At 35.9% G+C, this 26,604-nt stretch overlaps 1 protein-coding gene across 3 annotated transcripts in view; it reads right to left on the minus strand.

The window, feature by feature from the left end:
- The window catches only part of DENND4C (DENN domain containing 4C), a 111,373-nt gene that overhangs the window by 72,663 nt on the left and 12,106 nt on the right, over positions 1–26,604 (minus strand). Inside the window, exons 1-6 of one of the 3 annotated variants that reach the window (XM_061132124.1) lie at positions 17,860–17,967; positions 7,519–7,840; positions 6,120–6,372; positions 5,057–5,126; positions 2,984–3,153; positions 55–293 (exon numbers count right to left, since the gene is read on the minus strand). In XM_061132124.1, coding sequence (XP_060988107.1) covers positions 55–293; positions 2,984–3,153; positions 5,057–5,126; positions 6,120–6,372; positions 7,519–7,840; positions 17,860–17,887 — 1,082 coding nt within the window. In that variant the 5' untranslated portion in view covers positions 17,888–17,967. Of the gene's footprint in view, positions 1–54; positions 294–2,983; positions 3,154–5,056; positions 5,127–6,119; positions 6,373–7,518; positions 7,841–17,859; positions 17,968–26,604 lie in introns of those variants that run through there. The other 2 variants (XM_061132122.1, XM_061132123.1) reach the window with 2 other exon arrangements.

The raw sequence follows: 26,604 nt of genomic DNA on the forward strand, positions 1-26,604 counted from the left end.
TACATATATACATCCAATTTTTCCATCAGACACCCTTCAAATCATTATACATACTTCTCAATGGGAAGAGGATGTGGTCCAGACACAGAAAGTTTGTAGATAAACATGAGAAATTTTCTAAAAGCTTCAAAAAAAGGCCAGCGCGAGAGTAAACAAATGCATTTGTTCGAATTGATGGATTTAGAGACCATTTTCCTCTCCACAGGTGTCAACAGGCCCAGCTGCATAAGCTGTTTTTCTGTTAGAAGTTCTCGAGAATAAGGCTCATAAAACTGGATTGCAGCTCCATATACCTACAGAGTAAAAGAATTTCATGATAAAATTTGAGTGTTTTTTAAAACTTAATTTCTCTCCTCTATTCCAAAAGAACTATTTTCTTAGAGTACATATGACAGATAAAATGAAAAAAAAAATCTCAAGCACTGCTGATGGGAATATAAAATGGTTGCAGCTATGGTGGAAAACAGTTGGCAGCTCCTCCAAAAGTTAAACAATTACCATATTATTCACCTACGTATATACCCAAAACAATCGAAAGCAGGGACTGAAACAAATATTTGTACACCAGTGTTCATAGCAGCATTATTCACAATAACCAAAAAAATGGAAACCACCCAAACGTCCACCAACAAATGAACAGATACACAAAATGTGGTACAGTCGTCCTTCAGTATTCAAGGGTGGTTGATTCCAGAACCCCCCACGGATACCAAGATCCATGAATGCTCAAGTTCCTTATACAAAATGTACGAGTAGTACAATCAGCCCTCCAGATCCACAGGTTTGGCATCCACAGATACAGCGGGCTGACTGTATATACACTCACATACAGTCATATACTCATGTATTATTCACTCCTAACAGGAATCAAATTCTGAAAAATACTGCAACACAGACAAACCTTGACAACATTATGCTAAGTGAAACAAGCCAGACACAGGAAAACAAATATTATATGATTCCGTTTATATACGCTACCTAGAATAGACAAACTGGTAGAGACAGAGAGTAGAAGAGAGGGACATACGGTAGGATTAGAAGCAGCTTCTGTTTCAAGTGATGAAAAGGTTGTGAAAACGGATAAGTGATACTTTTATAAGTCTTATAACTGAAAACAGGTAAATGACACTTTTATAAATCTTCTAACACTATATATGTGTGTGTATGTATATACATGTGTATATATGTCATATGTATGTCTGTGTGAATTATATTTACCCTTGAATTTACAAATACAAACAACACTCTTGGATACAATTATTTCAAAGTCATCTCAAGGGTTTTTAACAAGCAATATAACAAAAGCATCTCAAAGAGGCTCTGTTGTTCTCTCCTAGTCAAGGTATATTCGGTAACTCAAGTGTTTGAAGATCTTTAAAAATTCATTTATATTTACTGCTTTCAAAGTGAGAAACTACAAATGATTATTAAGCTAGAGTTAGCTTACTTGTAAGCAATCCAGTCAATACAGTATTGGCCTTCATTCACTGAGAATTTTACTATGTTCCAGACACTGCTGGACACTTAACCTTAGTTAATCATCTTACAGTGGTTGAAAACATGAAGGTTGCTCATGGACACAGATGCATTTTTGTTTGCTTCACAAAAGTCAGCCTCTGTCAGTCACACTTTTCAATAAAACTGAGTATTTTATCAAATATCCTATGAAAGGTTTCAATTTTTAAATTTCCACTAGATCTGTAGCTTTATTTACTTTTTATTTCCTAATTTTTTTGCCATTTCTTTTTTATTTTAAATGATTATTCTTTGTCATTATTACTGTTTATACATGTTTTGAGTTTTTGGAACCTACAAATGCACATGTGCTTTGGAGAATACATACATTCATCTCTCCTGGGATACGCTCAGGTGTATAAATGTTGGGCCACAGAGTTATCTCTTATCCTGTTGACAACGTAGAGGTTATTTAAATATTCTGAATACAAGACCCTTGTGGAACACATACTATATCACATTACTTTCTCCTTTTCCACCTTTTTTTTTCCTTTTTCACCTTCTTAATGGTACCTTTGAATGAACAGGTGTCCTTAACTTCAATAAGGTCCTATTATTCACCTTTTCTTTCATGGCTAGTGCTATGTCTTTCCTTTCTGGATATTTTCTGTCTTTGGTATTCCATGGTTTTATTATAACATGAAATAAGTGGTTCTATATATATATGGTTTTTTTTTTTTCTCCTTAAGATTCAGAGTACATCTTTAACCTGAAAACTCAATTTTTCATCAACCCTGGAAAACTTTCAACCAACCATTAGCTCTTAAAATGCTGCCTGTACTCTTTCTAATCTCTCCTTCTGGATTATTAAGTATCTATTGGTCTTTTTGATTCTATTCTCTACATTTTTAAATTCCTTTTATGTTTTCCTGTGCCACATTCGAGGTAACTTATTTTCCACTTCATTAATTCTTCCTTCATGCATGACTTACCTGCTGTTTAGGCCACTGATTAAATTTTTAGTTTTAAGGAACACATTTTTCATTTCTAGACACTTCTTTTTCCAACCTGTCTATTCAGTTTTCAAAATATCATGTTCTTTCTTTGATGTGTTGAGCTTCTCTCTTAGGTCTTAAATATTTCGACTATATATTCAATTTACAGTATCTTTGATATTATCATTCTATCATTTCAATATCTTAAAGGTATAATCTAGGTCTGTGTCTTATTGATTCTTCCTATGGTACCTTTGTCTTCTATCTTTTACTAGAAACTCATCTTGAGTCCTGGGTGTTGGCTGTATCTCTCCAGAGACTTTATATTTGCTCCTAAGAACACTCAAGTGGTATCAGTATCCTGATTCCAATTTTCATGTTGACTTCTCACTTTGGGCATTATAGTACAAAATTTAAATAAAAAATGTATTGTGTCTGAATAGGATCCTAACATTCAATGAGACATCTCATATTAAACAGTCTGTGGATTAAAAACATGGGCAAAACTGGTTTAATAAAAGGAAAACATATACCTTTTCAGCAGAAGAAGCTGTGAGAACAAAAGTTGAGAAAACTGGTAGTGGGTATTTGCTTTGGGGATCCCAACATTCAATAGTAGCTCCCATCGGAAGGCAGAAGAGAGGGACACATTCTGAGAGTGGAAATGACTCATAGTCCTCTTCTGGATATCTAAAAATTAAACCTTTTGGAGAAAGAAGATAATGATAATTTATTTATCCATTGATTCCTTATTTTATTTATTCTTTTTATTTTTCATTCTTTGGCTGCACTGCACAACTTGTGGGATCTCAGTTCCCGGGTCAGCGAGTCAACCCAGGCCCACAGCAGTGCAAGTGCAGAGTCCTAACCACTGCACTACCAGGCAACGCGACAATCTTTTTTAAACTGTTACTTTTAAATAGTTATTAATATGTAAAACATACTAATAAGACATTTTAATAGCAAATTTTATATGTGAAATATTTATGTGTGAAATTTCAAGATCAACTCTTCTCTTGCCATATCAGAAATGAGAATAACAAATTTAACATTTATTTTTACTCATGGACTTAGAGTTCACTATAACACTAAAATGTATTAAATATACTAGTTAAAACTCTATTTAACAGAACCATTAATTTATTTCTCCTGCATACTGCCAACATCTTAGAGAATGCAAGAAACATTCAAGGAAATTTACCAACTATTTCGGTTAGCCTCCTATTAAAAAAAAAAAAAAACTCAGGGAAGGGACAGTATAGCTAAGGCAGCAGAAATTATCTTAGCCCCTAAACTTATTTTGAATGAGCAGCAGTAAAATGAATGCAAGATGAAAAGTAAATGAGATAGAAACTCTTGTGACTAAGTACAAAGTATGAGAGATCAAGGAAGCAGGAGGAGGGGGGCACTCTCAGAAGCCAAACAAAGCCTCCTCAGAATAAAACAGCTACATGGCATCTCTAATATCTCTAATACACAGACACTTCTAGGTTAAACATTTGAAAATCAGTAGCTGAATTTTAAGTCCAAATTCAGTCTCCAAAACTCTTTATTCTAATATGTATATCTTATATCAAATGCCTAAACAGTTTCACAAAATTTGTTTCTATAAGTTAATTCTGTAAGTTTAAGTGACACTTAACACCTCAAAAAAGAATTTTTTTAAGGAAACCGCATATAATCAACACACTACAGCAATATTAACAGCATTACATTTTAAAGTGATACTGAAATTTATAACTGTCAGTTGCTGCCTTTATTTTCATATTATAAATTAAATGGTTTGATTCATTAATATGGATGTCTTTATGAGGACAATTAAGATTTCTCATATATGGATCTGCCTGACTTCCCTGAAGTAAAACCTTATTCCAAAAATTGTGCATGACAAAAAGTAATGACACTGCTTCTGTTCACCAAGAAGAATTCCAGTATCTCTTCTATTTACAGCTGGAGCATACCTGTATTTTCAGTTTTTATCCCACCATACCAGTGGGATGAAGAGGTCACACTTAAATCTTTACAGCCCTTGACACTTTACTGTGCAGTAAGAATGTGACGATAGATTTCTCAAACACTTCATGGCAGAAAAGGTTCTCAGGCCCTCCTCTCTTCCATATAGCTGATTCTTTGCAACAAGGGAAAAAGGAAGCAAGTCCACCTCTCATGGCAAGTAACATGTGGTTTCAAATCAGACACACAGAAATAAGAGAAGGAGATATATAAGAAGCAAAGATGCAGTTTGACACCTTTCTGATTGTCAAAATATAAAAAGGTCAGAGAGTACACATTTTCTACTCAACTATTAAATCTATTAGAGTAGACTAACAGTTTGAATGTTTATTCCACAAATGCTTGTTTGGAATAAAATTTTCTGTTCAATTAATAGTGTATTTTTGTTGGTAAGGGGTAATATTAATATATCCTGTAGTATGAACTTAAGAAAACTTAATGTCTTTACATGCTAAAGTTATAATTAACTCAATTTATGATCAGTTCCACAAACTGTATAAGGGAGCAAACACTGTCTCTTCTAACCAAATGTTAGTGTGTAACAATTCTTATAGAAATAGAAACCTTTTTTTTTTCCCCCCAAATTTACTTACCAGCTTTATATGCTATAGCATTAGAAGCAGGCACAGACTTCTTATAACACAGAAACACACTGGAACCCCACTGTAAAATATAAGTTAGGTTTTAAAAAGACCAAAGAAAAGAAAAATGAAAAAATAAATAAAAAGACAAAAGAGTGAAAATCAATTGATTTTGTCGAATGTCTTCTAAAGATTTTGATTATTTCTTCAGGGAAGTCTATTTAAAACATGTTTATCAAGCAGACTATATAGTATACAATATAACAAAGTATGAAACGGAAAACACTAAAAGAAAAGGAGTAATAAAAAAACATTGCCACAAAAATTAAACTGATGTGAGGTTTGTTTCAAAAAGTTCAGAACTCTGTAATCATGCAGAGGCTGCCTCTATTTGAAAGAAACAGCACAAAATGGAGGGGATGCTGAGCCCAAACTAGGGAAGACTGGGGCCACTAGAGGCTATGAAGTCATTATCTCCAGAGTCAAACTGGTCTTGACAAAGAGCCTTGGGTGCATCGGTCAGCTCTGACTATATCATTTAGGCTTTCAGTCTGATTTAAAATATTTTTCAAAATAAACATAACTCAACATAAACACAACTCAAAAGAAATATAACTTTAGGGTCATAAAAAACTATAAATCCAATGCATATGTTGTATTTTTCTTTTTCACTACAACCCTTTTAAAATAAGGATGAAAACTACAATATCTAAGATAATTAAATAAATACATGCAGTATCTCAACCCAGTCTCCCTGAAGTTGTCCTTGCAGACAACACTGAAACCCAAAAGCCAGTAAAATCTGTACATTAGTGTGATGTATTAGCACATACCAAGGGGAAAAAAAAAATCCCTTACTTTAGGTATCTATTTTCTGGATGAAATTATTCTAAAACATCAGACAGCTAAGGATTTTTTAAGTTACAATGAACCATGAAAATCAGAAGGCTAAATTTTTTTTTTAAATCATGACAATATAAACTGAGAGTAAATAATGAACCAAATGATAAAGAGGAATCCAAAAAATTTTTCTTAATTTTCATATGAAATTTCAGAAATGAAACTTTATTCTTACCATTCCACAATTTAAGTTTTTATCAACTTTGCAGAAAGTATGGGGAGGGGTTTCTCCCTTACTGGTTACAATAACACAGATGTCAGTTACAGCCAAAGAATTCTGGGGCCGAATTAAAGGAGCCCTTCGATAAGTGATAAAGATTCTTTGTGAAGTAGTTGAACTATTGTTGACATTGGCACAGCGACCATAGGGTGTGGCTTGGATCACTTCACATCCTGGAATAAGCCTTTCTTTCCCATCATATAAAACTCTGTATGGGAGGGAAGAAAAAAAATTGACAAGTAAACTTATGTCAGGTTAACACTAGTTTTTTCTCCTTGATAACAAAATACATTTTTTTTTTGGTCTCCCCTGTTGTTTCCCAAAACTTAATTACAAACCAAAACTAAAATTATTACTTTGGGAATTATAAATCTCTTAACTACTATTTTTTTAACAGTTAGAACACAATTTCAGAAGTGTAAATAGGATCAAACAATTTTTTTTTAATTGATTATAAGAAACATGAAACAAAAGACAGGCAATACTCCAACCATCCTCAGGTCAATTCTTAGAAGTTTTATCTAATATTCAGATGCTTTCACAAAACTTACTTTCAAAATTCTCCTCAAAATTTTCCCTTTAAAAATTCCTCGACTGAAACTATAAAACACTGTTTAAAGAAATTACACATGAGCTAATAAATAAAAAGGGCTTTCCCTGATGGCTCAGCAGTACAGAGCCTGCAATGCAGGAAATGCAGGTTCAATCCCTGGGTTGGGATGATCCCCTGGAGTAGGAAATGGCAACCCACTCTAGTATACCTGGGAAACACCAGGGACAGAGAAGCCTAGCAGGCTACAGTCAGTGGGTTCACAAAGAATCGGACACGACTCAGTGATAATCAACAACAACAATAAATAAAACGTTATCTCATGGTCATGGAAAAGATGACTTAGTATTGGTTAGATATCAACTTTCTGCAAACGTATCTACAGGGTCAACACAATTATGATCTAAATCCTAGCTGCTGCTGCCTGCTCTTCTTAAATGAGTTCAGGGCTTCACAAACCCTGATCACATAACCTAACTAGCTCCTTAAAAATATATTTTCACTATAGCTTTTTGTTCTTTTATGTTTAGTAAACTTACCTGCTAAATATAAACAGAAATGAAATCACATTTCAGGCTCTAATGCCTTCATTTGAATATTCTTTTGAAAGGAAATAATCTAATGACTCAGTACAAGGCAGAGAAATTCAGTAAGGATGGACAGAAGTATGTACTATCTCATATCTTAGTACACTTGATCTTCAAGTAACAAATAATAGAACCATCAAGGATTTTAAAATTTCTATTCCTGTGCACCTTAAATAAATTTTATTCCCTTCACTACAGCAAAAGAAAGTCACCATACCCAATGTCAGTAAGGGGTGGTTTCTCTCTTCCTCTCTTGTAACAGAGAAACAGTTCTGGGCTTTTCAGACTTCCATAGTTCAAGTTTGCCTGGAGACCGGATGGAGTGACTTCAACACAGGTGTAACCTTCAGGTACTGTTTCCCCAGATGATTTGTTAATAACTGCAATGTCTGTAATTGGAGCTTTAGGTCCAGGTGACTTAGTATCTAAACGATTTATTTCTTGATCCAGAAGAGTAGATGTATCAGTGAGACCTGCCACAACAAAGTAGTCCACCACTCTGGGCCCTTTGTTTTCTATCATGGCTGCTACTAGATTTCCTGGGAGAGAGAGAGAGAGAAAAAAAAATACATCGATTAAATGAAATGCCTTACCCTAATTCACTAAATTAAAATATTCCTGAGTTAACAATAATTAACCAGCATACTTCCCAGTTGGATTTACAAACTGTTGTCATTCTGTAGAAGAAGCTTGTTATGATGGCATTTAATCAATTTTTACCTCCTACAAAGTAGAAGTTTACAGCACGAATTCATCTGTAAGACAACTATGATTCTATCATATGCCTAAGGCCCTGTTAAGGATAATCAAACTATTGGAAGAGGGCCATGGTGCTTTCCTTTCAGCAAAATGCATACACACACACGAACAAAATGCATACTATTTTTAAAAAATCATTTTCTTTTAAGTTACAGAATTCTTAGAGCTAAACTTTACATTTAAACAAATGAATTGAGTTCATCATGAATTATTCAAGGTCTAACAGGAAAAAAAATAAAGATACTAGTAATAAATACAACTGGGCGCCCCTGGTGGCTCAGTGGTAAAGAACCCTCCTGCAACGCAAGAGACCCAGGTTCAATCCCTGCATGGGGAAGATTCCATGGAAAAGGAAATGGCAGCCCACTCCAGTGTTTTTGCCTGGGAAATCTCATGGACAGAGCCATGAGAGTCACAAATAGTTGGACAGGACTTAGCAACTAAACAACAACAAAAGGCAATAAAGATAATTAAACCAGTCTCTTAATTCAATCAGGAATATGCCCGTACAGTTAAAAAACTGAGTAAACACCGGGTAAACTAAGAGTGTTTAAGGGTCAAAACTAAGTGTGTTTAGGGGTCATTAACTATTTCATATATAAATACCAGATACAGCATAAAAAAATAACCAAAAAAGACAAAATTATATAAAACACATATTAAAAGACACTTAGGTAATATATGGTAGAAATCTAGAACATGAATGCTGAGTCAAGATTTCCATTATCTTTAAACTCAGCAACACCAAAAATAAAGTTAAGCTTCTGAGATCTTAAATATTTCTATGGATTTTATGTGTTTCTTAAAAAAACTTTATTAAGGTATAATTTACATATAATAAAATGTACATATTTAAAGTGTACAATTTGGTAAGTTTTCACAAATGTATACACCCATGAAACCATATCACAAATCAAGACAGAGAATACATTCATTGACATCCAAAATACTCTTGTACCCCTTCATCATCCCTCCCCTCCCCAGACAATGAGTGACCGGCTTTGTGTCATTATAGATTACTTTCTAGAATTGATATACATCAAACCACACAGTGTATTCTTTTTTGGTCTGGATTCTTTCACTCATTTATGTAATTATTGTGAGATTCATCCATGTTACTATTTATATCAACAGTTCATTCCTTTTTATTGCTGAGCAGTATTCCCCTGGCAGGCTACAGTCTGTGGGGTCGAAAAGTGTCAGACATGGCTTACCGACTAAACGATTAACAACAATTCCATGTCCGAATATACCACAAGATGTTTATCCATTCACCTACATTAATAAACATATGGGCTATTTTCAGCTTGGAGCTATTATTTATATAAAGAAAGCTTACATGAATATCCATGTACAAGCCTAACAGACATACACTTTCATTTATCTTAGTCAAATTGTAAGATGGAATGAATGGATCACCTGGTGGGTATATGCAATTCTAAAAAAGTGCCAAAAAGTTTTCTAGAATGATTATATCATTTTACATTCCTATCATCAGTATTTGAGAGTTCCAGTCGTTCCACATCCTTTCCAACACTTTAGAAGGTCAGTCTTTTTAATTTAGACTACATTCTATTATGCCTATAGTGATACTTAGCTATAGATGTAATTTGCACAGTGGAAACAGTGTCAGACTTTATTTTTGGGGGCTCCAAAATCACTGCAGACAGTGACTGCAGCCATGAAATTAAAAGACGCTTACTCCTTGGAAGGAAAGTTATGACCAACCTAGACAGCATATTAAAAAGCAGAGACATTACTTTGCCAACCAAGGTCTGTCTAGTCAAGGCTATGGTTTTTCCAGTGGTCATGTATGGATGTGAGAGTTGGAATGTGAAGAAAGATGAGCGCCAAAGAATTGATGCCTTTGAACTGTGGTGTTGGAGAAGACTCTTGAGAGTCCCTTGGACTGCAAGGAGATCCAACCAGTCCATCCTAAAGGAGATCAGTCCTGGGTGTTCATTGAAGGACTGATGCTGAAGCTGAAACTCCAATCCTTTGGCCACCTCATGCGAAGAGTTGACTCATTGGAAAAGACCCTGATGCTGGGAGGGATTGGGGGCAGGAGGAGAAGGGGACGACAGAGGATGAGATGGCTGGATAGCATCACCAACTCGATGGACATGAGTTTGAGTAAACTCCGGGAGTTGGTGATGGACAGGGAGGCCTGGGGTGCTGCGATTCATGGGGTCGTAAAGAGTCGGACACAACTGAGCGACTGAACTGAACTGAATAACTGGTGATGTTGAAAACCTTTTCATGTGCTTAGTCTCCATCCATATATTATCCTTTTCATGTATTATTGGATTCTACTTGCTAAAATTTTGTTTGAAAGTTTACATATGTTAATGAGGGATATAGTTCTTTTTTTCCCCCCTTATACTATCTTTAACTGATTTTGATATCAAGATAATGTGACAGTACTTATGTTGAAGCTGAAACTCCAATATTTTGGCCACCTGATGCGAAAAGCTGACTCATTTAAAAAGACTCTGAAGCTGGGAAAGATTGAGGGCAGGAGGCTGCTGCTGCTAAGTCACATCAGTTGTGTCCGACTCTGTGTGACCCCACAGACAGCAGCCCACCAGGCTCCCGTCTCTGGGATTTTCCAGGCAAGAATACTGGACTGGCTTGTCATTTCCTTCTCCAGTGCATGAAAGTGAAAAGTGAAAGTGAACTTGCTCAGTCGAGTCCAACTCTTCAGGACCCCATGGACTGTAGCCTACCAGGCTCCTCCATCCATGGAATTTCCCAGGCAGGAGTACTGGAGTGGGTTGCCATTGCCTTCTCCAGAGGGCAGGAGGAGAAGGGGACAACAGAGGATGGGATGGTTGGATGGCATCACTGATTCAATGGACATGAGTTTGGGTAAACTCCCGAGTTGGTGATAGACCAGGAGGCCTGGCATGCTGAAGTCCATGGGGTCACAAAGAGTCGGACATGACTGAGTGACTGAACTGAACTGAACTGAATGTGATACTCTCACAGAATGACTTGGAAAAACTTTCTCCTTCAGTTTTCAAGAATTTTTATAGAATTGTTGTTAATTTTTTCCATCATCCAGGTATAGAGTTTACTTTGAGAGTATATCGTAAACTATAAGTCCATTTTTTTTTAACATGTAGGGCAATTCAGGTTACCTATTTCTTCTTGAGTAAACTTTCATATTCTGTAGTTTCAGAGTTTGTATCAGTCTTAGTCCATTCAGGTTGCTATACCAGAATATCATAGGTTGGGTGATTTACAAACAACAAAAAATTTATTTCTTGAAGCTGGGAAATTCAAGATCAAGGCACTGGCAGATTCAGTGTCTAGTAATGGCTGGCTTCCTAGGTCACAGAAGGCTGTCTTTTCACTGTAACCTCTCAGGGTGGAAAGGAGCAAAGAGTCTTCCTGGAGTCTCTTTGAGAAAGACACTAAAGCCACTGATGAGGGTTGCATCCACAAGACCAAAACACCTCCCAAAGCCCTACTTCCATATACCATCACATTGGGGGTTACATTTTAATGTAAGAATTGGGGGGACTTCCCAGTGGTCCAGTGGTTAAGAATTTGCCTTCCAATGCAAGGGACGCACGTTCAATTCCTGGTCCAGGAACTAAGATCCCACAAGCCGCGGGACAGCGGAGCATCAGGCCGCAAGCAAGACCCAAAGCAGCCAAAAATTAAAATAAATAAATGAATAAATGAAGAAGTGGGAGAGGGCATATGGCCAGGAATTTGTCCATTTACTAAGTTGTGTAATTTACTTGTATAAAGTTTTTCATAATATCCCCTTATTCTTTTAGTATCTGTAGAATACGTAGTGATGTCACATTTCTCATTTATGATACCAATCAAGTCTGTGCCTTCTTTTTATCCTGATCAGTCTGGCTAGAAAACTGTCAATTTTATTGATCTTCTCTAAGAACCAGCTTTCAGTTTCACTGGTTTTTCTCTTTCTTGCTTGTCTATTTCATTGGCTTCTATTTTGAACTTTATAACTTTCTTTCCTCTGTTTATGTAGAATTTAATTTGCTCTATTTCTAGTTTCTTAAGGTCAGAGCTGAGGTCACTGAGATCTTTCTTTTCTAATGTATGAATTCAGAGCCAAAATGTTCCTCTCCATTATCGTCTTCGTGGCATCTCATGAACTCAGTTATGTCTTCTTCTTACTCAGTTCAACATATTTTAAAATTTCTCTTTCTTAAAGTATTTTCTTTAACCAATGGGCTACATACAGTATGTTTTTCAGTTTCCAAATTTTGTACCTGGAAATTTTCCAAGAATCTTTCGGTTACCAATTTCTAACTTAAATATACTATGCTTGGAGGATATACTACATATGACTTACAGTCTTTTATCTTTATTGAGATTAGTTTTACAGCTAAGAATATAGTCTCTGATAAATACAATGTACATTTTAGTGGAATGTATGTTCTATTTTTGCTGGAGAGAGGCCAAGAAGGTTATTAGTATTATTCAAATCTATATATCCTTGCTAATTTTCTGCCCACTTGTTTAATTATTAACAGAGTGTTATTGAAATCTGACTATAATTATACATCTGTTGATGTCTCTCCTTCGGTTCTATCAGTTTTTGCTTCATGTAATTTAAAGCTCTGCAGACATAACTATCTAGAATTACTATGTCCTCTTGATGAACTGACCCCTTTATCATTATGATATGCTTTATCTCCGGTAAAAATTAGTCTGTATTAACAAAAATGTTTGAAAAGTATTAAAATATTTATTAAAACTTAGATATACGGTTAAATAATTAGACTTCATTTTCCAACTATAGTCAAGATACCCTTTCAGAATCAATTTCTTTTCACCTTACTATTTAGAATGGCATACATTTTAATAAATAAATACTCTTAATAGCAACAAAATATTATTAACTTCAATTTACAAGACTAAATGTAATTTACAAAATTCCTGTCACTGAAATAAAAAATTTTTTAAAGTTTCAAAAATATCTGTGTTCCCTGGCATTCCAAACCATAGAGAATGAAAAATGAACATTGTTTAAACCACAATGAAAGTAATGCATTATCAAAGTTATCTGCTACAATTAAGGCCTTAGTGATTCCACATAAAAAGTATTATCAACATCAGTTATGCTGGCTGATTCCTGGAATTACAAAATCAAAAAAGTATCTCATTTCAGATAAACTCTGCTTCTTTTTAAGAAAACAAAACAGTGTAATTCCCCACTGTTGCACCTGCAACTGACAGTTTTGTAAGGAAGAAGGGATATAAAGAAAGGCTGAAAACACAAACGCTTTAAAGGAGTCATAGAAGATATGAGCTGTCAGAACTAGAGAGAGAACACAGGCAGTGACTACTGGTCAAATTCATCCAACTACTGCCAAATGGATTTGGTAAAATCAGAACTTCCTTCTTGTATTTTCAAGAGAAAGCAGAAATAATCCAGATCCCACCCCCGCTCCCCACCACACACCTCCAATATTCCAGGGCAGAGCTCTTGTGACCAAACCATGTGTCATCTACCTCCCACGCCAAGTGTGACTGCCTGGGCTGTAGAGAGCCCGGATAGTTCCTTTCCAACTCTACCCTGACAACACAGAGTTGAGCACTGGAATAATACAAATTTTTATTTAAATCACCAAGTTTTAACATTAGCCACTCATTAAAAATCCTTAAATACCATACAAATAAAATGCATAAGCAGGCTATATTCACTCTAAAGATTAAATATCTATTAAAAAAACAATTTCTAAATTTCATTTTAAAGTACTGACCTGGTTAAATACCCAACTTCATCATGAAATTTATGTGAGCCAATGAACCTAAGTGTATATCAAACTGATAATGTAATCACATAGAAGAGAATGAAAAAGGAAAACTAATCCAAGTAAAGTTTGGACAATTTAACATGAAGAACTGAAAATAAATCTTAACCTTAACTTAGAAGGCTTGTTTTTTTAATACTGGTATGTTTGTAACAATTCTGAAATTATTCAATATGAACTCTACAACGGCATAATTGTTGGAAGCCAGAGTTTTTGCTATGAGAAAAGGGAGATATAACTAAGGGATGGGATAAGACAAGTAAGAATCTCTATTTGAGAATGGAATTAAGAGGTATCGGTATGAACTCACAATTTTAAAATATATATACACTGAAGGCATGTGCACCTTGAACTGGATCACAGAAATCTTTTATTAATGTAAAAATTAGTCAAATTAAAATAAAATCTGGATTTCAGTTAACAACAATTTAACAGTATTGATGTCTTAGTTTTGAAAAATGTATCACGGTAATATAAAATGTCAGCCATAGAAAAATACAGGAATTCTCTGTGCTATTTTTTCAACCTTTCTGTAAACCTAAAATAATTCAAAAATAAAAATGTTTCAATACATGTGTGTGAACATTATTGGTTACAAAAAATGGTAACAGTCCAAATGTCCATCAACTGATAGAGATAAATATAGTATATTCATACAATGAACTATTATTGTTCAGCAATAAAAAAATTAAGTAGTAATACATGCCACAACATGGATGAACCCTTAAAACATGCTAAGTGGAAGAAGTCAGTCACCAAAGACCGATAGTATGATTCCACTTATATGATGCAGCACAGGCAAATCCATAGAAAAAGTGGTTGGCTGCTAGGCCTGAGGGTGAGGGGAAATAGGGAAGACTGATAATGGGTAGGGGGTTTCTTTGAGGGAATAAAAATGTTCTAAAATTGTTTGTGGTGATAGTTGAGCAATCTGTGACTACACTAAAAATCAGTAAATTATATATTTTAAACAGATGAACTGTGTGGTGTATAAATCACAGCTCAATAAAACTGTAAAATATGTATGTGTGAGTCAGTGTATCTCCTCCTCCTTTCTGCTATTAAAAAAAACAAAAACCCAGAAGCTGTGTCACTCCACCAGCAACAAACAAGCCCAGCACCTAAATCTTTGTTTCTTTATGACATTTCCAGTCAAGAGCTCCAAGAGCTCCTTGGAGAAATGGCCAATTCCAAGGCAGGAATTGTTATTTTTAAAAAAAAACAATTTTTAAAAATTGTTATAAAAAAAATAACACAGGATACACCTAGAATATTTTATACAAGGGCGGGGGAAAGCACTACTCAAAGACTAACGGGGGGTTCTATCAAAAGGGGACTGAAACTGCTTGAAGAGTCTCCCACTGGCCAATCTGGGAACAAGTTGAGCATCAAAATGAGTGACAGTAATGGACTAATAAAACACTGACTTTTTTTTAGGCCTTGAGTCCACACTGCTGATATTATAAAATAAATGAATAAAAGTGAAAGAAGCAAAGGAAGACTCTTCAAAACAGAATATAACATAATAAACACATAAGAAATTATTAAAAGCCATTTTACAAGCATCACAGTATTCAGATTCAGATTCAAGAAAGAATCATCAAATGAATGCTAAAACGACTGGATAAAAAAGTGGTCAAGATGGCAGAATAGAAAGACCTTGAGCTTACCTCTTCCCAAGTGAAGTGAAGGTGAAAGTTGCAGAGTCATGTCCGACTCTTTACTATGACCCCATGGATATACAGTCCATGGAATTCTCCAGGCCAAAATACTGGAGTGGGTAGCTGTTCCCTTCTCCAAGGGATCTTGCCAACCCAGGGATCGCACCCTGGTCCCCACATTGCAGGAGGATTCTGTACCAGCTGAGCCACCAGGGAGCCCACCTCCTCCCAAGGGCACACCAAAGTCACAACTATTTACAGAGGAACACTGGTAAGACCTGAAAACTAGCAGAAAAGATGCTCTACAACTGAAAATACAAAGTAACAATGAAACAAACAAGAGGGCTAGAGACAGGATATGGTAGAGAACCACACCTCCAGGTGGGAACCACAAACAGGATAATTACAAATGCAGAAGTAACTCCCCAGGGTGCCCCACATCAGGCTCCCTAACCCAGAGACTGCAAACAGGAAGATGAGCGCCTACAATGTTTGGCTGTGAGGGCCGCTGAGGCTTACTTTCAGGAGAGTCAAAGGACTCTAGGAAATAAAGACTCAACTTTTAAAAGGGCACACTCAAAATCTCACACACTGAGAGCCAGGGCATAAGCAGTAATTTGAAAGAAACCTGGGTTAGACCTACCTGCTAATCTTGGAGAATCTCTTGAACAGCAGAAGGCAACTGGAGCTTACCCTGTGGACACAGATACTGGCAGCAACCATTTTGGGAGCTCATACACCATGAACACACTGGGGCTGGCAAATGTCATTTTGGAATCTTCTAACTTATTAGCACTGGGACCTTGTCCCAGCTCACTGACCTGTCCCAGTCAGTGCCAGTACTGGGACACCTCAAGCCGTGTGGCTACCCAGGCCCTACCAATCTGTGGCCCAGCCAGCTAACGACACCCACCCTATCTGCCTCAAGACCCAGCTACTTTCACCAAGGGCTCAAGACCTAGTATTTTTAGAAAAAATGTTAAAGAGACTTCTCTCATGTGGAAAATAAAAGGTTACAACTAGAAAAATAAATGTTACAAAAGGAAAAATCTCATTGATAAAGGCAGATATAAAGTAAAGGTAGTAAATCAACCACTTACAAAGGAAGATTAAAAGACCAATGTAGTAAAATCATTTACATCTGCAGTAAGTAGTTAAGGGATACAGAAAACAAAAAAATATAAAATATGATGTCAAAAAGAAGAAATTAAAATATAGCAATCAAAAATCTATGATAATGTAGGAAAAGCAGTTCTAAGAAGGAAGCTTACCTACACAAGCTTACCTTACCCAAACCTACCTCAGAAAACAAGAAAAATCTCAAATAAATAACCTAAACTTATAGCTAAAGGAATGAGGGGAAAAAAAGAAAAATAAATAAAGGAATGAGAAAAAGAAGAGCAATCAAACCCAAAGTTAGTAGAGGAAAAGAAATCATAAAGATCAGAGCAGAAATAAAAGAAATAGAGGCAAAAAAAAAAGAATAGATCAGTGAAACTAAGAACTGATTCTTTGAAAAGATAACCAGAACTGATAAACATTTAGCCAGACACATCATGAAAAAAAAGGGCCCAAATAAATAATATAGAAAATGAAATGAAGAGGTTACAACCCACACCACAGAAATACAAATTATTATAAGAGATTACTATGAACAATCATATGACAATAGAATGGACAACCTAGAAGAAACGAACAAATTCCTAGAAATGTACAATCTCCAAAGTTATATCAGAAAGAAACAGTAAATATAAACAGATTACCAGTAATAAAACTTAATCAGCAATTAAAAAAAAAAAACCTCCCAACAAACCAAAGTCCAGGGCCAGATAACTTCACATATAAATTCTACCAAACATTTAGAGAAGAAAAACACCTAACCTTCTCAAAACTATTCCAAAGAATTGCAGAAGAACAAGCACTTCCAAACTCATTCTACGAGGCCAGAATCACCCCACACCAAAACCAGAGAGTATCACACACACACACAAATACAGGCCAGCCAATATCACTGATAAATACAGATGTAAAAATCCTCAACAAAATATTAGCAAACCAAATTCAACAATACATTAAACAGATCATACATCATAATCAAGTGGGATTTATTCCTGGGATGCAAGGATGGTTCAAGATACACAAATCAATCAACGTAATACACCACATTAAAAAATCATACTCAATAGTGAAAAGCTGAAAGCATTTCCTCTAAGATCAGGAAAAAGACAAGGATACCCACCTCTTACCACTTTTATTAAACATAGTATTGAAAGTTCCAGCCATAGCAAATCAAAGAAACAAAAGGGGAATCAAATTTGGAAAGGAAGAAATAAAACTCACTGTGTGCAGAAGACATGATACTATACATAGAAAATCCTGAGGGAATTCCCTGGTGGTCCAGTGGTTAGAACTCCATCCTTTCATGGCTGAGGACATGGGTTCAATAGTTTCCCTGGTTGGGGAACTAAGATCCCACAAGCCACACAGTATGGCTAAAAGAGAAAAAAACAAAGGGATGGGGTGGGGATGGGGGGAGGCACTTCCCTGGTTGCTCAGTGGTAAAGAATTCACCAGCCAATGCAGGAGTCATGGGTTCAATCCCTGGTCCAGAGAGATCCCACATGCCATGGGACAACTAAACTCACGTGCCACAACTATTAAGCCTGTGGTCTAGAATTCAGGAATGACAATTACTGAGCCCACATGCAGCAACTACTGAAGCCCAAGTGCCCTAGAATCCGTGCTCTGCAACAAGAGAAGCCCCTCCAATGAGAAGCCCACACATTGCAAGGAAGAGTAGCCCCCACTAGAGAAAAGTCTGCAAAGCAACAAAGAACCAGCACAGCCAAATAAAAAAGCAATGAGAACTCATCACTGAATTCGGCAAAATTGCAGAATACAAAATGAATATACAGAAATTGCTGCATTTCTATACATTAACAATTAATGATCAGAAAGATAAATTAAGAATATATTTACAGCTACATCAAAAACAAGTATCTAGGAATAAATTCAACTAAGGAAGTGGAAGATCTGTATTTGCAAAACTGATGAAAGAAACTGAAGACAAAACAGATGGAAAGATATACCGTTCTCATGGACTAGATGAACTAATGTACTATCCAAGGCAATCTAGGGATTCATGCTAGTCTCTATCAAAATATCGATGGCATATTTCACAGAACTAGGACAAATAATTCTAAAATTTGTATGGAAACACAAAAAAACCCCAAATCTTGAGAAAGGAAGCCAAAATAATCTTGAGAAAGGAAGACAAAGCTGAAGGTACCACATGAGCTGATTTCAAACTATACTATAAAGCTACAGTGATCAAAACAGCATGGCACTGGAACAAACACAGATACACAGATCAATGAAATAGAATAAAGTGTGCCAAAACGAATCTGTTTTTATGGGCAATTAACCTATGACAAAGGAGTCAAGAATACACAGTGGAGGAAACACAGCCTCTTCAATAAATGGCACTGGGAAACTATAAAGTTACATGCAAAAGAAACAAACTGAACTACTTTCTCACATCATGCACAAAAATAAGTTCAAAATGGATTAAAGACTTAAATATAAAACCGGAAACCACAAAACTTCTAGAATAAAATATAGGCAGCACACTATTTAACAACAGTCTTGGTAATATTTTTTTGGATATATCTCCTCAGGCAAGGGAACAAAATAAACAATTGGGACTGCATCAAACTCAAAAGCTTTTGCACAGTAAAGGAAACAATCAAGAAGACAAAAAGACCAGCTATTTAATGGGAAACTGTATGCAAAACAATATGGACACTCCACAAAAAATTAAGAATAAAACTATCATAACAATCCAACAATTCTACTCCTGGGTATTTACTGGAAGAAAACAAAAGCACTGATTCAAAAAGATAGATACGAATTTCCCTGGTGGTCCAGTGGTTAAGAATTCTCCTGCCAATGCAGCAGATATGGGTTCAATCCCTGGTCTGGGAAAATTCCACATGCCACAGGGCAACTTTTAGCCTGTGCGCTGCAACCAAAACTCAAAACAGCCAAATATATAAATTTAAAAAAAGAACAGCAATAGGTATCACAAAGCAGCAAAACATATATGCTTAATGCATTTCAGTCTCATTCACAGTCTATTTAATGATAGCTTATGAAAAAACTCTATTAAGTTCATTTGACTACTAAATACACAGTGAAAATAATAACAAATTAAAAGGAAAAGAGGTAAGCACACTATCAGATCAAAAAATTAAAGTTGTCAAGGAGTGAGGGAAATAGTTTATGAAACAGAAGATGACCCAAAGGCATAGTTAATTAGATCCCAAACTGTAAGAGCTCCACACACCTCAAATATATCTACAGGGTATCACAGCTTTACAAATGCTCTATAGTATTTATAATCATGTCATCTACTTATAATGGAAAGGTTAACTTACATTCTTCTCTCACTTTTATCTACATACTAAATACTAAAATCATAAATACTAAAATTCCATATAATCTTAAAAACAAAAACTTAACTTCTATTTTGTTTCATTAGCCAACTTCCAAGCTAGTACCACCCACAGTTAACTGTAATAGTTCTGCATGTTTTTTGATCTGGTAAATAAACTCCCTCTTCACCTTTTTTTAAAACTTTTCCGTTTTAAAAACTTGACTGGTGTCTTTGATGAGGATCACATAGTGGCTTCAGGGGTATCTTTAGGAGCCAGCACTATGGCAGAAAACATCAAAATCAAAATAAAAATCTACCAGCCTGCTCCTTTTAACAGCCGCTTCTCCAACAAGAACCAAACCAGGAACTGCTGGCAAAACTGGACTTCCACAGCTGTGAGGAGGCAATGCCTGCTAAAGGGGGTGATGTCCCCATGTGTGAATGATATTGGTGTGTGTACAAGTCCCTCCACCCTATATCCTGGCTATCAGCCTGGGACGATCGCCAGGCAGAAGGCACATTTCCTGGGAAGATCCGAACTGGCTCCTCCTCACCTCTTCTGTCCTCCATCCTTCTCAGGGCAATCAAGGGGCACCTGGGGTGATCCGCACCCTGGGATCCTGAATCATGGCTGGCTTAACTAAGAATAAATACTCATTGGAAAAGTGAAAAAAAAAAAAAAAAATCCAGGTTTATTCATCCAAGCTTCTTAAGTTTTGGGAGGAAGAAAGTAGAGATCTTTGTTAGGAACAGGTCTAAAACTCAGATTTAAGGAAAACAAGCATCCTTACATTAAGTTCTCCAGTCAAGTGAGTATGGTATGGCTTTCCTTTTTATTCAGGTCTTTTTTTGTTGCTGTTAATAGCCTGTAAGTAAAGTCTCATGATTTTCTCCATCCATGTCCTCCAGATTGTTTGTTTAGATTATTCATAATTATTTTACAGTTTTGCGGCTAACGGGAAGGAGCTTTTATGTTTGCCAAACAATCACTGCTGGTACATCAACAACCTATGACTGAATCTCACTCCTTGTTCTAAATGAGGGGAATTAAAGCAATGAAAATACAAAAGGCCATATCTTTATGGAGCTTACATTACAGTTGGGAAATATTCCGTAAACAAGTATAGACTTATAAATAATTTCAGAAAGCAAACATGCTGTGAATAAAAAATAAAGCAGAGTAAGAAAATTATATTGAAGTGTTTATATGAAGTGCTTATACTGAAGTGCTTTTTATAGTCCAATCAAGGAAGATCTCTTTGAAGAAGTTAAGGAAGTAAAATCTGAGCAGAGGTTGAAGTAATAGGAAAGAGTAAATCATATGATGATAGAAAACACTGCAAGGAAAAAGAAATAAAAAATAAAAGCCTAAGGGCAGGTCAATTCCTTTATCTTTGAGGAACAGCAAGAAGGAGATGGCTCTGGAACTTAGGGAGTACAAAGATGAAGTCAGTGAAGGGGGAAATCATACAGCACCTTTCAAGTTAGGTAAGGTCTTTAGATTTTACTCTAAGTGTGCTGGGAAGTGACCAGCAGCCTCCAGATGAGGGTGATGTGCTATTATTTATGTCTTTTAAAAAATCACAGCAGCTGCTGTACACAGAGGGAGAACAGAGCAGAAGCAGGGAAAGAGTTAGAAGGTATCTTCAGCAGTGCAGGAAGAGATAATAATGACATATTACGGAGGGAGTGATAAGAGATGGCAGGATTTGAGATACAGGTTAAAGATAAAACTGCTACTGATGAATTGGAGGTAAGAGGCAAAACACAGAAACTAAGGACAGCCAGCGTGGGGCCTAACTGAGCGGGTGAATGGCTGATGCCAGACATCGAGAGTGCGAAAAAAAGTGAGTTTGAGTAAATAAACCCAAAGTCTGTATCAGACAAGTTTCAGATGCCTACTAAAACATACAAATTAGAGAAGGCAGTCCAACAGTGTGGAGTTTGATAAAAATATCAAGGCCACAGTCAGCAGCGAACTGATGATAAAATAATCACAGTATTAAGTAAGATATCTATACTGATGTAGAAAAGGTCTAAGGCCTAAGCCTAGGGCATTCCAACTTTGAGGTAAGGTAAGAGAAGCTAGAAAACACAACTGACGGAGAAGGAACTGCCATAAATCAGGAAATAATCAGGATGATATGGCATCCAGAAAATAAGTGAGATTATTCCAAACACAGGGACTCATCAATCGTGTCAAATGCTGATGAGAGGTAGAGTGGCTTTAAGACTGAGAACACTGACCAGAGCGGGTTCAGCAGATGAAGATGAAGAGTCAGCCTCAAGCACGTTGGAGAGAAAATGCAAAGAAAGAAAATAGAGACAATACAAGCAAGTCTTTTCAACAAATTTTGCTATACATGAAACAAAAAGGGGTGTGTGTATATATGACAGAGAGAGATTTGAGATGTTACAGCATGTTTTTATGCTAGCAAATATGATTCAGAAGGAAAGAAGGGTGATGCAGGGGAGACAAAAGATAACAGCAGGAGCTAAATTCTTATTAGGTGAGGAGATGCAGCACAGATGGAGGATGCAGTAGAGGGAGAGAGAAAAGTAAAGGAAGAAAAGAGATTAAGTACTCTGTTTAGTAATCAAAGCAGAAGCATAAATGGCTACGTAATGCTGATGGCATTTATGGCCATAAGCTTAAAGAGAGACAGCATTGCTGTTTGTTTTCTTTAGTCACACTCTACTGCTCAGGTTTAAGGGAACACAAAGTTTGCAAAGGACTGTGTTTTATCGGTGCTGAAGTTTTACCCTAATTACAGTGAAGGAAGCAGGAAACAAGAGATGGTAACTTGACCTCACAAAATAGTACAGAACATTAGTAGGCATTAACTTTTTATTTTTTCAATGAATCAATGTAATTGGGTAAGGAAAGAAGTTACTGTATCAGGGGGATGAGGGACAGTGAAAAAAGTGGTGTGAACAATGGCCTGGTGGTCTGGATAGAATCCAAGAAACATCAAAGTGAAGTCGCTCAGTCGTGTCCAACTCTTTGCGACCCCATGGACTGTAGTCTGCCAGGCTCCTCTATCCATGGGATTTTCCAGGCAAGAATACTGGAGTGGGTTGCCATTTCCTTCTCCAAAGAAATATCAAAACAGGGTATTAAAGTACAAGCTAGCAAAAGAGAGACAGAAGTCAGAATTAGATGCTGAAAATATTTTAAGTTATACATCATGATGATAAAGTCTAGGGCAATGGTTCTCTATTCTATCTAAACACTGGAGCCTGCTGGAATACTTAAAAAAAAAAAAAAAAAAATCAGACCAAGGAAGTAAGAATTTCTAAGGGTGGCATCCTCCCATCAAAAAATTTTAAGAGGCCCAGTTAACCATAATATACAGTTAGAACTGAGAACCAATAATCTTGGGTGTGATCAAGGAAATGGGTAGTTGAAGCAACCTAAAAAGAAACTTGCAATCTGCAGATTCAAGAACTTCAAATGAAGTCAGTCGTCTTCTATTATTCTCAAAATAAATAAAAGCATGAGCGATACTCTAAATATTTTACATGCATTATCTCATTTCATACTCCTAAAAACCCAACAAGGTGTAACTAGTATTATCCTCTTTTGATGATGAAGAAGAATGGAAGAGAATGAAATACACAAAATTAAAAGTCCTAGGTTGTACATGAAGTAGTATAATACTATTTGAAGGCAAACTATTGAAAGCTAAAGATGCATGTAATAAATTTTAAGCCAACTACTTAAAAAAAAAAAGGATGTATAGTTAATAAATCAATGTGGTGATAAATGGAATACTAAAATAGACTCAATCCAAAAAGAAACAAATAACAGGACATTAAAAACAGATAGCAAGATAATGCATGCAAACCCAACTGTATCAATAATTTCACTAAATCTAAGCAATCTACACCAAGACAAATGAAAATGTATGTCCATAATACTTGAAAGGATGCTCAACACTGCTAGTCATCAGAGAAACACAAATCAAAACCACAATGAGATATGACCTCACACCTGTCGGAATGGCTAGCTTCAAAAAGAACACAAGTAACAAGTGCTGGTAAGGATGTGGAAACCAGGGAACTGCACTGTTGGTGGCAGTGTAAATTGGTGGCGGTGTGAATTGGTGGCGGTGTGAATTGGTGGCGGTGTAAATTGGTGGCGGTGTAAATTGGTGGCAGTGTAAACTGGTGCCTCCACTGTGGAAAACAGTATGGCAGTTCCTCAAAAAACTAAAACAGGACTACCATATAACCCAGCAATTCCAATGCTGGGCAAATACTTGGGGGAAAAAAAGGAAAACCCTAATTTGAAGAGATATATGCACCCCAATGTTTTCAGCAGCATTATTTTTGATAGCCAAGATATGGAAGCAACCTAAATGTCCATCAACAGATGATACATGCATACATACACAAAATGGAATACTACTTAACTATGTAAGAAGAATGAAATTTTGCCATTTGCAACAATGTGGACAGACTTGAGGATATTAGGTTTAGTGAAACAAGTTAGATAGAGAAAGACAAATTCTGTATGGCATTATATGCGAAATCTAGAAAATAAAACAAACTAGTGAATATAACAAAAAAGAAACAGACTCACAGATGGAGAAAACAAACTAGTGGTGACCAAAAGGAAGAGGGAAGAGGGGAGGGACAAGATAGGGGTTGGGGATTAAAAGGTACAAGCTACTATGTATAAAATAAATACGCTACAAGGATATATACTACACAGCCTAGGGAACATAGCCAGTATTTTATAACTATAAATGGAGGATAACTTTTAAAAATTGTGAATCACTACATTGTAACCTGAAACTTAAGACATCATCTATACCTCAATTTCAAAAAATACATATAAATCTAAAAAAAAAGTCCGTATAAAAACCTGGATACAAATATTCATCACAACACTACTCAAAATAGCCAAAATGTAGAAACAACCCAAATGTCCATCAAGTCATGATGTGGAATTTCCATGCAATGGAGTACTATTCAGCCATACAAGGAATGAAGTACTACTGAGTCATGCTGTGACGTGGATTAATCTAGAAGGTATTATGCTAAGCGAAAAAAGCCCAGACACAGAAGTCACGCATTGTACTATTCCATTTACAATAACTATCCAGAACAAGCAAATCTACAGAGGAAGCAAGACTAACGGTTGTCAGGAAGAGGACGGAGGGGAAAAGGGAATGGGGAGTGACTGCTTAAAGGGAAAAGGGTTTCCTTTCAGAGTGATAAAAACACTCTGGAGCTAGACAGTGATAACAGTTGCATATCCTTGAGGATGTAGTAAATGCCACTGCATTGTATTAATAGATTTTTAAGTTGTTAATATGAATTTTACATGATGGGAGTTACGACACAATTTTTAAATAATTTCTAAGAAAATATTTTTACTTATTTATTTACTTATTTGGCTGCATCAAGTCTTGGTTGTGGCACTCAGTATCTCTGCTCTTCCCTGAGGCATGCAGAATCTTTTGTTGTGTGGCCCAGGATCTTTTTTTTCAGTTGTGGAACGTAGGATCTAGTTCCCTGACCAGGGATTGAACCTGAGCCTTCTGTACTGGGAGCTTGGAGTCTGAGCCCCTGGATCACCAGGCAAGTTTCACCACAATTTTTTTTTTAAAGGAAATACCGATATATATAACAACAAGAACCTCAAAAATATTATCCTGTAATGAAGCCATTCATAAAAAATCACATACTATATGACTTTATTTATATGAAATGTTCAGAATAAGCAAATCTACAGAGACAAAAAATAGACTAGTGGTTGCCTAGGGCTGGGGTGGGAGAGAGGAGAGCTGGATCATGACCATGAATGGACAAAGATTTATTTCCACTGTGATGAAAATGCTCTAAATAAGATTATGCCAATGGCTGTAAAACTCTAAATATTCTAAGAACAACTGAATTGAACCTTTTAAATAGGTGAATTTTATGGCGTATAAGTTATATCTCAATAAAGGCTATTTTGAAAAGCAAATTATCAAATGGTCTAAACACTCCTAAATAAAGGCAGAAATTATTAGACCAGATATAAAAATGTAAGACTCAACTCTAAAAAAAAAAAAGAAAAAAAAAAAAAAAGACTCAACTCTAAGCTATCTACAGGAAATATGCTTTAAATACAAAGACACGAATGCATTAAAAGTACCATTAAAAAAGTGACTGACTGGACAAAGGAGCAAAGACAAATGGAGAAAAGACAGCCTCAACAAGTACAAGTGGAAAAGTTAGATTTCCATACACAACAAGGCTGAGACCTTATACTTGCTATAAGAATAATTCAAAATGAATCACAGACCAAATGTAAAATGCAATACTATAAAACTTGTAGAAGAAAATACAGGCGAAAAATCTCTATGAGATCTCAGGTTTGACAATGAATTTTTACATACAATAGCAAAAGCACAATCCAAGAAAAAAAACAGACAAGATAGACTCTACTAAAAACCTATGCTCAGCTAAAGACAAAGAGAATGAAAAGACAAGCCAAAGAGATAAAATATTTGCAAAAGACATATCTGATAAAGAGCTGATATCCGAAACATAGCAAAAACACAGAGAGATCTAAACAGTAAGAAAACAGACAATCCAATTAGGAAATGGGTGAAAGATCCGCACATACACGTTATCAAAGAATACATACACATGGC

Source organism: Dama dama, chromosome 29 (genome assembly GCF_033118175.1).
Source record: "Dama dama isolate Ldn47 chromosome 29, ASM3311817v1, whole genome shotgun sequence".
NCBI classification, from domain to species: Eukaryota; Metazoa; Chordata; class Mammalia; order Artiodactyla; family Cervidae; genus Dama; species Dama dama.